The 13,955-nt window shown below is 36.1% G+C and overlaps 1 protein-coding gene across 1 annotated transcript in view; it reads left to right on the top strand.

Moving 5' to 3' along the window:
- Nucleotides 1–13,955, top strand: part of LOC123529705 (tetratricopeptide repeat protein 27-like) — a 76,944-nt gene that overhangs the window by 25,988 nt on the left and 37,001 nt on the right. Inside the window, 3 exon segments of the mRNA XM_053524187.1 lie at nt 5,801–5,903; nt 6,970–7,009; nt 11,974–12,098. Of these exon segments, the coding sequence (XP_053380162.1) occupies nt 5,801–5,903; nt 6,970–7,009; nt 11,974–12,098 (268 nt within the window).

Here is a 13,955-nt window from a genome sequence, read left to right as displayed (position 1 = left end):
TTGATTTTGACCTTGAGCAAGTCTTGAAATTTGGAACAATCAAAAATGGCTCAATGGTGGGCACCAAGATCACTCTGTGTTCTCTTGTAATGACCCAGAATCTTATTGGCTTGAACTACTGACAACTTGAACAAATTTTGCCATTCCCGACAAGTTGGAATAAATGAAGTTTCGACTGTATGCAACAATATGCTGTATTTCTACAACTTATATGATACTGCCTTGCTATTGGTGGAAAAAGTTTAATAGTTTGTGGCCAAACAATAGTATCACAATATTCCTTTTGGCAATATCAGTAATATTGCAATAGTGAAAATAAGCCACAATATTTGCTTTTCAGACTTTATTTTGCCCCCCCATGAGTGGTGGAGGCATATAGATTTGGTCTTGTCCGTGCATCCGTCCGTGCGAGCTCACATTTGCATACTTAGTTGGCTATAGGAACAATAGGTAACTGTACTTTTTCTTTGATGTCATGCATTCCGTAAGGCTTTTATGTGGCTATTTTTCTCTTACGTGGCTAAAAGAACAATAGAGAGAACAAAAGAGTAGCCACATAAGTATCCATATGTAGGAACGTCCGTCAGTCCATCTGTCCGTCCGAAGTTCGTGACGCGCCTAGCTGGAAAAGTATTTGATATAAATTGATGAAATCTTGCATGAGTCTTTATCATGATATGAACTTGCGCACCTCCTATTTTTCGTCTGGCTTCACCCCCTATTTTCAGAGTTATGGCCCCTGAAATAGTCAAAAATGCACATTTTGACCTTGTGACACGCCTAGCTCAAAAAGTATTTGATATAGATTCATGAAACCTTGCGTGAGTCTTAATCATGATATGAACTTGCGCACCTCCTATTTTTCATCTGGCTCCGCCCTCTATTTTCAGAGTTATGGCCCCTGAAATAGTCAAAAATGCACATTTTCACCTTGTGACACGCCTAGCTCAAAAAGTATTTGATATAGATTCATGAAACCTTGCATGAGTCTTAATCATGATATGAACTTGTGCACCTCCTATTTTTCATCTGGTTCCGCCCTCTATTTTCAGAGTTATGGCCCCTGAAATAGTCAAAAATGCACATTTTCACCTTGTGACACGCCTAGCTCAAAAAGTATTTGATATAGATTCATGAAACCTTGCATGAGTCTTAATCATGATATGAACTTGTGCACCTCCTATTTTTCATTTTGGTCCGCCCCCTATTTTTAGAGTTATGGCCCCTGAAATAGTCAAAAATGTACATTTTCACCTTGTGACACACCTAGCTCAAAAAGTATTCAATATAAATGGTTGAAAACTCGCATAAGTCTTTATCATGATATAAACTTGCACACCTGTAATTTTTTGACTGGCTCCACCCCTTATTTTTAAAGTTATGGCCCCTGAAATAGTAAAAAAATGCACTTTTATACCCCATTAAGACTGCAAACATTTGAATTATTGCCCCTTAATTGTAACAGATGTACCAGTGGGGGGCACACCCTGTGTCCTACAGACATATTCTAGTTGATATAAAGAATTCACTGAAATCAAGATTGATTAACAGTTTATATTTAATAAAGAATTATTGAATTTTACTGAAGTAACAACGTACAGTTGATACCAAATGGATATTAAGCACATGTGAACATTCAGGTAAAAAAATAATAAATATTACCATATCTAGAGATAATTGAAAGATACTAAATGATAACAAGCTGTACTGGCTTCCTACATTTGCAGTAAACTATGTCCTACATTATTTAACAACCTACATGGCAACTGGCTCATAATCTTGTTCTGCTCACAAGAATATAAATCTCCATAGTCAGATTAATACATGTTCTTTTCAACTTATTTTGACATTAGGTCATATATCCTTAAACTTTGATGACTACCCACAAGAAGTTTATTTGTGTTGGTGCAGGTAATACATTGACCTTGTATCTCTTGGAAAACTTGCAGTTTCTTGCAATCTGCAGACAGTTGATGAATACTTTTTGTGACACTACTGCATACATAGACATTTCCTTCGTTATCTACTGTTATACCCCAGGGATTTTTCAGGGCATTGTCTCTGTAGATGTCCTTGACCTTTCCATCCAAGGTCATACTAGTGACAGTGTTCTTGTTGTTGTCTGATACATAGATAGTTTCTTGATCTTCACTGATTGCTAAACCATAACAGCTAGTAAATAATGGTTTACCTTCAGAGTTGTAATCAATAGTTTTCAGTACTTTGCCTTGCATGTTCATAATTTCAATACAAGAACCCTGTGCCAAAATTAGCTTTTCTTTGCTAAGTACAACAGCAAAACTTGTCATATTAGTATCAAATGCAAGATCCTTTCCTAGTATGCCGGATTTTGAGACTGTTAGAAATTGGATTGAAGGTTGCATTCCTACGACAATTTTATCATCGTTCACTTTTGTCACACTCCAGACAGTTTTTTCCATAACCAGTTCTGATGTTACTTTCTTATTCCTTAAATCGATTACTTTTACTGCTTTGTTGGGTCGATCCACGACAACAATATTATGCTCATGTACCAAGGTGAGACCTATAACATAGGAGGTTTCTTCATCATTGCTGGTGCAGATATTTATCTCCGTGTTCAGTTTCAAGAATTTGGAAGTTGACAAATCAGGTCTTTTACTTGTCTTTTTTGTGGTGTCTTCAGCTTTTAACGGTAATGTTGCAATTAGCGCTGGTTGTTTGTCAGTAGCTTGTATTACATTTGGATCCATCAGAACTGTTTCAGTTTCCAGTCTGCATATGGCAGTTACCTTTTATTTTAAATGAAAAGAATCAGTACTATTATTTCATTATCCATCGTCAAAATAGTGGAGTGCTGTTTCTCCTCTGACTGGCTTTGTTGAATGAAATGTCTAAGTTCAAAGGAAGCTGCTGGGACTGACAAAATATATACTAAAATAGTGGTTTAAAAGTTAAATACCCAATTATGGCTCCCTAATTGTTGCTGCAAAGTTTCAAATTATTTTTTTCACTGTCACATACATACCCTATGTGTTCCTGGAGATAAGCATTTGTAAGGTTTTTGTTTGTCATTTTTATGCCCAGGAAGGGAGGCATATAGTTTTTGAACCGTCTGTCGGTCTGTCCACAATTTTCGTGTCCGGTCCATATCTTTGTCATCCATGGATGGATTTTCAAATAACTTGGCATGAATGTGTACCACAGTAAGACGATGTGTCACACGCAAAACCCAGGTCCGTAGCTCAAAGGTCAAGGTCACACTTAGACGTTAAAGGTCATTTTTCATGATAGTGCATTGATGGGCGTGTCCAGTCCATATCTTTGTCATCCATGGATGGATTTTCAAGTAACTACGCATAAATGTGTGTCACAGTAAGACGACGTGTCACGTGCAAGACCCAGGTCTGTAGCTCAAAAGTCAAGGACACACTTAGACGTTAAAGGTCATATTTCATGATACAGGGTGGCCACCGACTCTGGAAAACAGGGAAAACAGGGAAAAAGGCTAAAAAAAATTCCCTGCATGGAAAATTCAGGGAATTTGAAAATTTTGAAAATATCAGGGAATTATCAGGGAATTTTTCAAAAACTGAAAGAAAAAATCTAAAAGACTGTATAATTATGTCTTGGCTACTGGTGGTTTCTCTTCTTCATAATAGTTACATTTATTTTATATAATACAGAATAGTATACTTAGCAAATGCACTCACTGTTTGATAATTCTAAAACTGTTATTCATCATCTATAAGAGATATGTTTTTGTTTCTAAAATGGAGAGAAGCTAATTTAAAAATGGAATTCAGCAACCATTGCCCCAGAGCTCAAATACTAATACATTGTACTTTGAAAACAAGCAGAAGTTGTTACACAACTAAAAGCTAAAAAATGAATTGAGTGACAGTACATTACTGACATTAACAAAATGTATACCAACATTTGAATCATGCATTAGAAGTACCTGTGTATTGGTAGTAGTTGCTTGTTAGACTTTTGGTAGTTATTAACAAACATTAACATTAGTCTTGAATAGCATAATTATGAAATGTATTTTTAAAACCATAAAATTAGCAACTTCATGAGAAAACTCTTTGGCTTTGAAACCAGTAATGGAATCAAGACTAGCCTGTACATTCTGTGTAGTCTGATCAGGATCCATGTTGTTTGTTTGTGCACATTAACTGTAACAGCCATAGGTCTATAAAATTAAAATGAACAGGATGGTTCCTGATCAGAGTACAGACTTTTTAAATCCATACTGGCCACAAAGTCATTATGCTGGTGTCCCATGTCATGACTTGAGTTTTATACTCAATTTACCAGAAAGATGACATTGTTGTTCTGAATGCAAGGAGGTGTTGACAGTTGTATGCTAATTTAGTGGACTGATTCATTTTTGAAGAAACTTTTATGTCCAATCTTGAAGACCATTCGTCTAGATTTAATATTTTTCTAAGTTAAAAGTTAAAACTGCAGGAAAATTTATTTCCCACTGCCTCATATTAGAAACTAAAGTGCTGGATTGTTTATGTGTAACATCCTGTTTTGATTTACATAATTGTACTAACATTAATAGTGTTTTAAATTCAAAGTGAAAACTGCAGTTACTGGTAGTTTTGTGAGTATAGCTTGTTAGAAACCTGAATGGGTAGAATGTGATGTAGAACATTGATAATGTTTAGAAAGTTATATATTTGTAATGCTTAAAGGCTTATATGTAACCTTTTGCTTTAATATGCAATAAGATTATGAAGATTGTAGTGTCTTTGTGGCATTGTAAAGGAGAATGTTAAAAATCAGGCTCAGTTCATTTACAATTAAAAAATGATAACTGATTAAAGCTGTAATCACATTGTTAATTTGAATAATCAATGTTATAGACAATAAAAGACTCTGGAATTAGTATCACAACAAGTTACAAAATAAATAATGGTATGTACATGTATGTGAAATGTAAGTCATTGCTGCTGAAGTATTGTAGTTTTCTTTTTTGAGCTGTTTTGAGTTGTTACTTACCATGCTTATTACTCTTACTGAAGTTGCTCAATGAGATCTTAAATTACCTATATAATTGATTATTCAAACAGGATTCTGAAAATAAAATAAATAATGAATATATTTTCAAAGTATAATAAATAAATATAATTTCATATGTATATAAAAATAGATGTAAAATAAACAAGAATATTGGTGGAGAAGGTATGGCTAGAAGAGAAGGATGGAGGCCATAATATTACTACATTTATATTCACAATTGTTGCTACGTCGAACAAAGTATCAGGGAAACTGACTATCCTGTCAGGGAAAATTCAGGGAATTATCAGGGAAATTTACTTCAGATTTTTGGTGGCCACCCTGCTGATAGTGCATTGATGGGCGTGTCCGGTCCATATCTTTGTCATTCATGCATGGATTTTAAAATTATTGGGCATGAATGTATACCACAGTAAGACGACGTGTTGCGCGCAAGACCCAGGTTCGTAGCTCAAAAGTCAAGGTCACACTTAGACGTTAAAGGTCATATTTCATGATAGTGCAATGATTGGCATGTACGGTCCATATCTTTGTCATTCATGCATGGATTTTAAAATAACTACGCATGAATGTGTGGCACAGTAAGACGACGTGTTGCGCGCAAGACCCAGGTCCGTAGGTCAAAGGTCCTAAACTCTAACATCGGCCATAACTATTCATTCAAAGTGCCATCGGGGGCATGTGTCATCCTATGGAGACAGCTCTTGTTATCTCAGAATTACCACCACAGTACAGGACAATATAAAACCAGAAAACTAAATTATTATATATTTACTGTGTATTTCAGACAGCAGAATGGTGGTTGATGAGATGTGTGAATGTACACCAACAGGTACTGGACAACAAGTCACACACGCTCAGGGAAACTCTCATACAACTCATTGACTCTGGTAGTTATACAGGCCTTATATTCGTCATTTTACCATTCACATTGTTGAACATAAAATAGCAAGTGTGCAGCCAGTTAGCTCAGTAGATTGAGTACAAGACTGTTAATTGAAAGATAACAAGTTTGTTATATGTGGTGGCTGTCGTATTTTCTCCACAACAAGTTTATTTAAGATGTCTGAAGTCATTCATCTTTTTCTGGTTAGTCATGTTGAGAAGTTGTCAGTTCCTTGCAGAGAACAAGTCAGTATTTGTACAGAAACTTACCCTTACCCTTACTGTGCTGGACACGATTGATTCTGCCTTTATGGCCAGTGTAGATCATGATCAGCCTGCACATCCATGCAGTCTGATCATGATCTGCATTGTTCGCCATTCAGTCAGTAACCTTTTGGTAAGCACCCCTTTTAACAGTTAATGGTACTGTCCAAAATGAAAGATGGACAAGTTCATTTTAGAAATTAGCATGGTGAGGGTTAATTGACCAACATCCCTTAAATGAAACATTGCTGAAAAATGTCTAAACCAGTCAAACAACAGCAAGTAGTGGATAGTAAGTGTTAACAACACTCTTTTAAGAGACTGTCAAACACCTAACACTCTATCATACATTTTTTCAGTGTTGAATCATAAGCTGTATTTAAATAGAAATATTTTAAGATATTGTATATTCCCCTTTCAAGTGTATGGAGGATGAAACTTTGCCCACTAAGTATACTGTGAAATCATAAAGATATTTTGGGGACTATTTTTTGTGGATTTCATGGATGCATGAATCCTTAGAATGAAATCCCAGTGAACTTGTAATTTTCCCATTCATTTTATATTCAAAATATGAAATCCATGAGTTTGTACGCCAACAGAATAACCATTTTGGCCCAAACCACATGAAATTTACCTATTTCTAGGGCAAAGTTGAGCACTAGTAATGTGCACATAACTCACATTATGACATAATGAAAATAAATGATGTAATACCTGGTGAACATCTGGATTTCCAGACGTCAGACCTCAAGATTTTCAGACTTTTATAGTCAGTACATTCATATATGTTATTGATTATTTTAGTGCAGAAGACAGAACCTTTGATGACAGCTGACAAATACAGGTAAACAAAATTTATTGGTAATTCTTTTATGCTTGTTGTAAAATGGTAGAATCAGTGTTAAAACTTAGAATGTGTGCAGCCCAGGAAGATAGGAGATGATGGTTATAATATTTTATTGCACAAAACCTTGCCATAGCGAAATAGTGAATGTATGTGAGAAGTTGGGTTTGTTACTTTGTTAAAAGTTTCAGACAGTTTTAAATACTGGTTCGAGTCGTAAATTCGGCCACTTTTTGCGGTTTTTCATAAATATTTCTTTCTTTATGCAATTGATTTGTACAAAATTTCTACCATATGTGCTTTAATACAAGCAACATTGATTGTTATCATTACCGGTTGTTTACAGTATGGTAAACAATAAAACAGCGCTTAAAATAATGGACAGGTTTAGCCTCCACATTTTACCTTCTAGAGGTTGTAAATATTTGGCCGTTTTTTTAGCTGACCTGAGCCAAAGGCTCATGGTGAGCTATTGTGACCACTCAATGTCCGTTGTGCGGCGTGCGGCCGTCAACATTTTCTAAAAAAATCTCCTTGAAAACCACTGGGCAGAATTACACCAAACTTCACAGGAATGATCCTTGGGTGGCCCCCTTTCAAAATTGTTCAAAGAATTGAATTTCATGCAGAACTCTGGTTGCCATGGCAACTGAAAGGAAAATTTTTAAAAATCTTCTTGTCCAAAACCACAGGGACTAGGGCTTTTGATATCTGTTGTGTAGCATCATCTAGTGGTCCTCTACCAAAATTGTTCAAATTATCCCCCTAGGGTCAAATATGGCCCCGCCTTGGGGGTCACATGGTTTATATAGACTTATATAGGGAAAACTTTGAAAATCTTCTTGTACAAAACCACATGGCCTAGGGCTTTGATATTTGGTATGTAGCATCATCTAGTGGTCCACTACCAAGATTGTTCAAATTATCTCTCTAGGGTCAAATATGGCCCTGCCCCGGGGGTCTCAAGTTTTACATAGACTTATATACGAAAAAAAGTTTTAAAATCTTCTTGTCTGAAACCACAACACTTAGACCTTTGATATTTGGTTTGTAGGATTGTCTTATGGTCCTCAACCAAAATTATTCAAATTGTATCCCTGGGATGAAAATAGGCCCTGCCCTGGGGGTCCAAAGTTTTATATAGACTTATATAGGAAAAAAACTTTAAAAATCTTCTTGTCTGAAACCATACAACCTATGCTTTTGATGTTTGGTATGTTGCATTGTCTAGTAGTCCTCTACCAAAATTATTCAAATTATGCCCCTGGGGTTAAAAGAGGCCCTGACCTGGGGTCACTTAGTTACTATGTGAGTTATATAGGAAAAAATACTTAAAAAATCATTTGATCCTATTTCCAAGACTGTTTAATAATAATTACCTGATGACCCCAAGTAATATGATGTCACTTGACTGTGACCTTGACCTACTGACCTACTTTCTTGTTTTATAAGATACAGCCTAGAAATTTTGATGACATACACAGTTTTGCACACCAATCGTAAAACTGAATATCATTGACCATGAATGTGACCTACTGACTTTCTTAATAGTTTATCATCAGTTTGATCTTTGAAACATGTAGCTGATATTACTCAGGTGAGCGATCCAGGGTCATCATGACCCTCTTGTTTAACATAAAGTTGATTATATTTTCAACATTGTCTTGGAAATAAATCCATGCTACAGCCAAAATCGTTCTTTTTTCAACAAACTGCAATCATTTTTCAATAGCATACCTTGTGGGAAATATTTGCCATCAGAGATTTAAAAAGCGCATGTCATCCTTCTTACAGCAGCATGGCGTAGTTTAATTTTTACATCACTGTTTATCACACATTCTAGCATAGGACTGCTGTCCTTGTCACATTTTGGGGGCATTTTAACAGGAGAGTAAAGAGATTCTCATGCTCACATGCTTGTTATATCACCATTTTATATGTGCGCGTTCCGTGGCAAAGCATAAACGTATTACAGCTCCAAAATGGACAGTTCAAAAGGAAATGACATCAACATGAAAAAAACAACGTAGACATGGAAATTCAATGACATTGAGGGACTATATACTCATTTACTTTGTTTTAAACGTGCTGCTAGTTAGCGCATGTTCTTTTCGTGTTATAAAGTTTAGATTTCAATTAACCCTTGCCGGGCCTCAGCATAAACTAGCGCGTGCGATGACGTCACGCCACCCGCGAGACAAAATTTTTGCTATTTAGAGTACACAACTTTAGAGAAGGACAACTTTTTTTCTACTCACCTCAACTTGTTGTTTTTTTGCTGACTTTGTTGCTCACACAAGTGCTTGCGATGACACAGATGCTTTCTCAAGCATCTGGCTCAAAAAAAACTTTAAAGTTGGTGGCCGAATATTTAAGACCTAGCCGAATTTACGACTCGAACCAGTAACTATCATATTTATAATGTAAAAAATAGTGTTTATGATTTAATAAATAAATCAACTGACTTCCATTTGTCAGAACTGCTATATGTCAGACAGAATATATTATACTCTTTGTTTTGGCTTTTTTCTTTGGAATCCTATGAAATTATTAGGGCATGGTCACTTTTCCCTAGGTATGTAGCATGTAACCGATTTTGTATTGTTGGTTATGTTAAAACATGGTTCTGCTATATATTATTTCGATTCTTATATGTATTTAAAGTAAACAAGTAGGGAACCACTATTATATGGTGCATGTTTGGCGCTGAATATAGTAGGTCCATGTGAGGTCAACGTGTAACTGTCTTATAACAGTATTTAACTATGGGGAGTAACATGCCCAGCAGAATAACTCAGGAGGGCATATATATGTCAGTTATTTTTCTTGCCTTAATACCTATACAATGTATATATGGTTAAGTGTAACACTATTTTGTTTTATCATTTTGATTCTAAAACATTTTTTAGCTCGACTATTCATAGAATAGTGAGCTATTGCACTCGCCCATGCGTTGGCGTCCGCATCCGCGTCCGCGTCCCGATTTTGGTTAAGGTTTTGTATGTAAGCTGGTATCTCAGTAACCACTTGTGGGAATGGATTGAAACTTCACACACTTATTCACTGTGACAAACTGACTTACATTGCACAGGTTCCATAACTCTATTTTGCTTTTTAACAAAATTATGCCCCTTTTTCGACTTAGAAATTTTTGGTTAAGGTTTTGTATGTAAGCTGGTAACTCAGTAACCACTTGTGGGAATGGATTGAAACTTCACACACTTATTCACTGTGATGAACTGATCTACATTGCACAGGTTCCATAACTCTATTTTGCTTTTTTACAAAATTATGCCCCTTTTTCGACTTAGAAATTTTTGGTTAAGGTTTTGTATGTTAGCTGGTATCTCAGTACTTACTAATGGGAATGGATTGAAACTTCACATACTTGTTCACTATCATGATCTAACATGCACTAAGCAAGTCCCATAACTCTACTCTCTTTTTTTTCAAAATTATGCCCCTTTTTCGACTTAGCAGTTTTTGGTTAAATTTTGTATGTAATCTGATATCTCAGTATCCACTAATTTGAATGGATTGAAACTTCACACACTTGTTCACTGTCATGATCTAACATGCACTGTGAAGGTCCCATAACTCTACTTGACATTTTTACAAAATTATGCCCCTTTGACTTAGCAGTTTTTAGCTCGACTATTCATAGAATAGTGAGCTATTGCACTCGCCCATGCGTCGGCGTCGGCGTCGGCGTCTGCGTCCGCGTCCGCGTCCCGATTTTGGTTAAGGTTTTGTATGTAAGCTGGTATCTCAGTAACCACTTGTGGGAATGGATTGAAACTTCACACACTTATTCACTGTGACAAACTGACTTACATTGCACAGGTTCCATAACTCTATTTTGCTTTTTTACAAAATTATGCCCCTTTTTCGACTTAGAAATTTTTGGTTAAGGTTTTGTATGTAAGCTGGTAACTCAGTAACCACTTGTGGGAATGGATTGAAACTTCACACACTTATTCACTGTGATGAACTGATCTACATTGCACATGTTCCATAACTCTATTTTGCTTTTTTACAAAATTATGCCCCTTTTTCAACTTAGAAATTTTTGGTTAAGGTTTTGTATGTAAGCTGGTATCTCAGTACTTACTAATGGGAATGGATTGAAACTTCACATACTTGTTCACTATCATGATCTGACATGCACTAAGCAAGTCCCATAACTCTACTCTCTTTTTTTTCAAAATTATGCCCCTTTTTCGACTTAGCAGTTTTTGGTTAAATTTTTGTATGTAATCTGATATCTCAGTATCCACTGATTGGAATGGATTGAAACTTCACACACTTGTTCACTGTCATGATCTAACATGCACTGTGAAGGTCCCATAACTCTACTTGGCATTTTTACAAAATTATGCCCCTTTGACTTAGCAGTTTTTTGTTAAGTTTTTGTATGTAAGCTGGTATCTCAGTATCCACAAATTGGAAAGGATTGAAACTTCACACACTTGTTCACTGTCATGATATGACATGCAGTACAGAGGTTCAATACCTCTACTTTGCATTTTACAAAATTATGCCCCTTTTTCAACTTTTGTATTCATTCAATTGACAAGGCTGTTGAATAGTCGAGCGTTGCTGTCCTCCGACAGCTCTTGTTTGTTAAGTTTTTGTATGTAAGCTGGTATCTCAGTATCCACAAATTGGAAAGGATTGAAACTTCACACACTTGTTCACTGTCATGATATGACATGCAGTACAGAGGTTCAATACCTCTACTTTGCATTTTACAAAATTATGCCCCTTTTTCAACTTTTGTATTCATTCAATTGACAAGGCTGTTGAATAGTCGAGCGTTGCTGTCCTCCGACAGCTCTTGTTTGATATGAAATAGTAGATTAAATATTGTAGTATGTACGGTGCCAAATAATACATTGACGTGATGTCAAATTTCGGTGTGCCTGGATTTTTTATGTCAGAATTTACATTATTTCTATTGTCAGGGACTTACAGATACTGTTTCATGTAGAGGCAGGATACCTTAGTCACATGTTCTACAGATACAGAGAAGCCCATGAACATTTCAACACTGCTAAAAAACTGGCTGCCATTAATGTTCACCTTACAGGTAAATCACTGCAGTGAATGTCTTATTTTTCTCAATTTAGAATTAAGATCAAAGGTTAATGAATATAATGAATGACAGAAGTCTTTTCTTTGTACTGCCCAACTCACAGATATTTCATCAAAGTGAATGACTAAGTCATCTCTGTTTACTGTTGAGCTCACAAATTAATCAGTGAATTTCTTATTTATAGCTCACCTGTCACAAAGTGACAAGGTGAGCTTTTGTGATTGCGCGGCGTCCATCGTCCATGCGTGCGTCCGTCCATAAACTTTTGCTTGTGACCACTCTAGAGGTCACATTTTTTGTGGGATCTTTATGAAAGTTGGTCAGAATGTTCATCTTGATGATATCTAGGTCAAGTTCGAAACTGGGTCACGTGCGGTCAAAAACTAGGTCAGTAGGTCTTAAAATAGAAAAACCTTGTGACCTCTCTAGAGGCCATATATTTCATGAGGTCTTCATGAAAATTGGTCAGAATGTTCACCTTGATGATATCTAGGTCAGATTCGAAAGTGGGTCACGTGCCATCAAAAACTAGGTCAGTAGTTAAATAATAGAAAAACCTTGTGACCTCTCTAGAGGCCATATTTTTCATGGGATCTGTATGAAAGTTGGTCTGAATGTTCAGCTTGATGATATCTAGGTCAAGTTCGAAACTGGGTCACGTGCGGTCAAAAACTAGGTCAGTAGGTCTAATAATAGAAAAATCTTGTGACCTCTCTAGAGGCCATACTTATGAATGGATCTCCATAAAAATTGGTCAGAATGTTCATCTTGATGATATCTAGGTCAAGTTCGAAAGTGGTTCACGTGCCATCAAAAAGTAGGTCAGTAGGTCAAATAATGAAAAAACGTTGTGACCTCTCTAGGGGCCATATTTTTCATGGGATCTGTATGAAAGTTGGTCTGAATGTTTATCTTGATGATATATAGGTCAAGTTTGAAACTGGGTCAACTGCAATCAAAAACTAGGTCAGTAGGTCTTAAAATAGAAAAACCTTGTGACCTCTCTAGAGGCCATACCCTTGAATGGATCTTCATGAAAATTGGTCAGAATGTTCACCTTGATGATATCTAGTTCAAGTTTGAAACTGGGTCACGTGCAATAAAAAACTAGGTCAGTAGGTCAAATAATAGAAAAACCTTGTGACCTCTCTAGAGGTCATACTTTTCATGGGATCTGTATGAAAGTTGGTCTGAATGTTCATCTTGATGATATCTAGGTCAAGTTTGAAACTGGGTCAACTGCGGTCAAAAACTAGATCAGTAGGTCTAAAATTAGAAAAACCTTGTGACCTCACTAGAGGCTATATTTTTCAATGGATCTTCATGAAAATTGATCTGAATGTTTACCTTGATGATATCTAGGTCAGTTTCAAAACTGGGTCACGTGTGGTCAAAAACTAGGCCAGTAGGTATAAAAATAGAAAAACCTTGTGACCTCTCTAGAGGCCATATTTTTCGTGAGATCTTCATGAAAATTAGTGAGAATGTTCACCTTGATGATATCTAGGTAAACTTCAAAACAAGGTCACGTACCTTCGAAAACTAGGTCAATAGGTCAAATAATAGAAAAACCTTGTGACCTCTCTAGAGACCATATTTTTCAATGGATCTTCATGAAAATTGGTCAGAATTTTTATCTTGATAATATCTAGGTCAAGTTCAAAACTGGGTCACATGAGCTCAAAAACTAGGTCACTATGTCAAATAATAGAAAAAACGACGTCATACTCAAAACTGGGTCATGTGGGAACAGGTGAGCGATTCAGGACCATCATGGTCCTCTTGTTCTCAATTTGCTATTAAGATCACAAGTTAATTCCTATAGTGAATGACTTAGTCATCCTTAGTCTG

The sequence above is a fragment of the Mercenaria mercenaria genome, chromosome 1 (genome assembly GCF_021730395.1).
Source record: "Mercenaria mercenaria strain notata chromosome 1, MADL_Memer_1, whole genome shotgun sequence".
NCBI lineage: Eukaryota > Metazoa > Mollusca > Bivalvia > Venerida > Veneridae > Mercenaria > Mercenaria mercenaria.
Note: the sequence above shows the minus strand (reverse complement) of the source record. Positions and strands in the feature narration are given on the sequence as shown.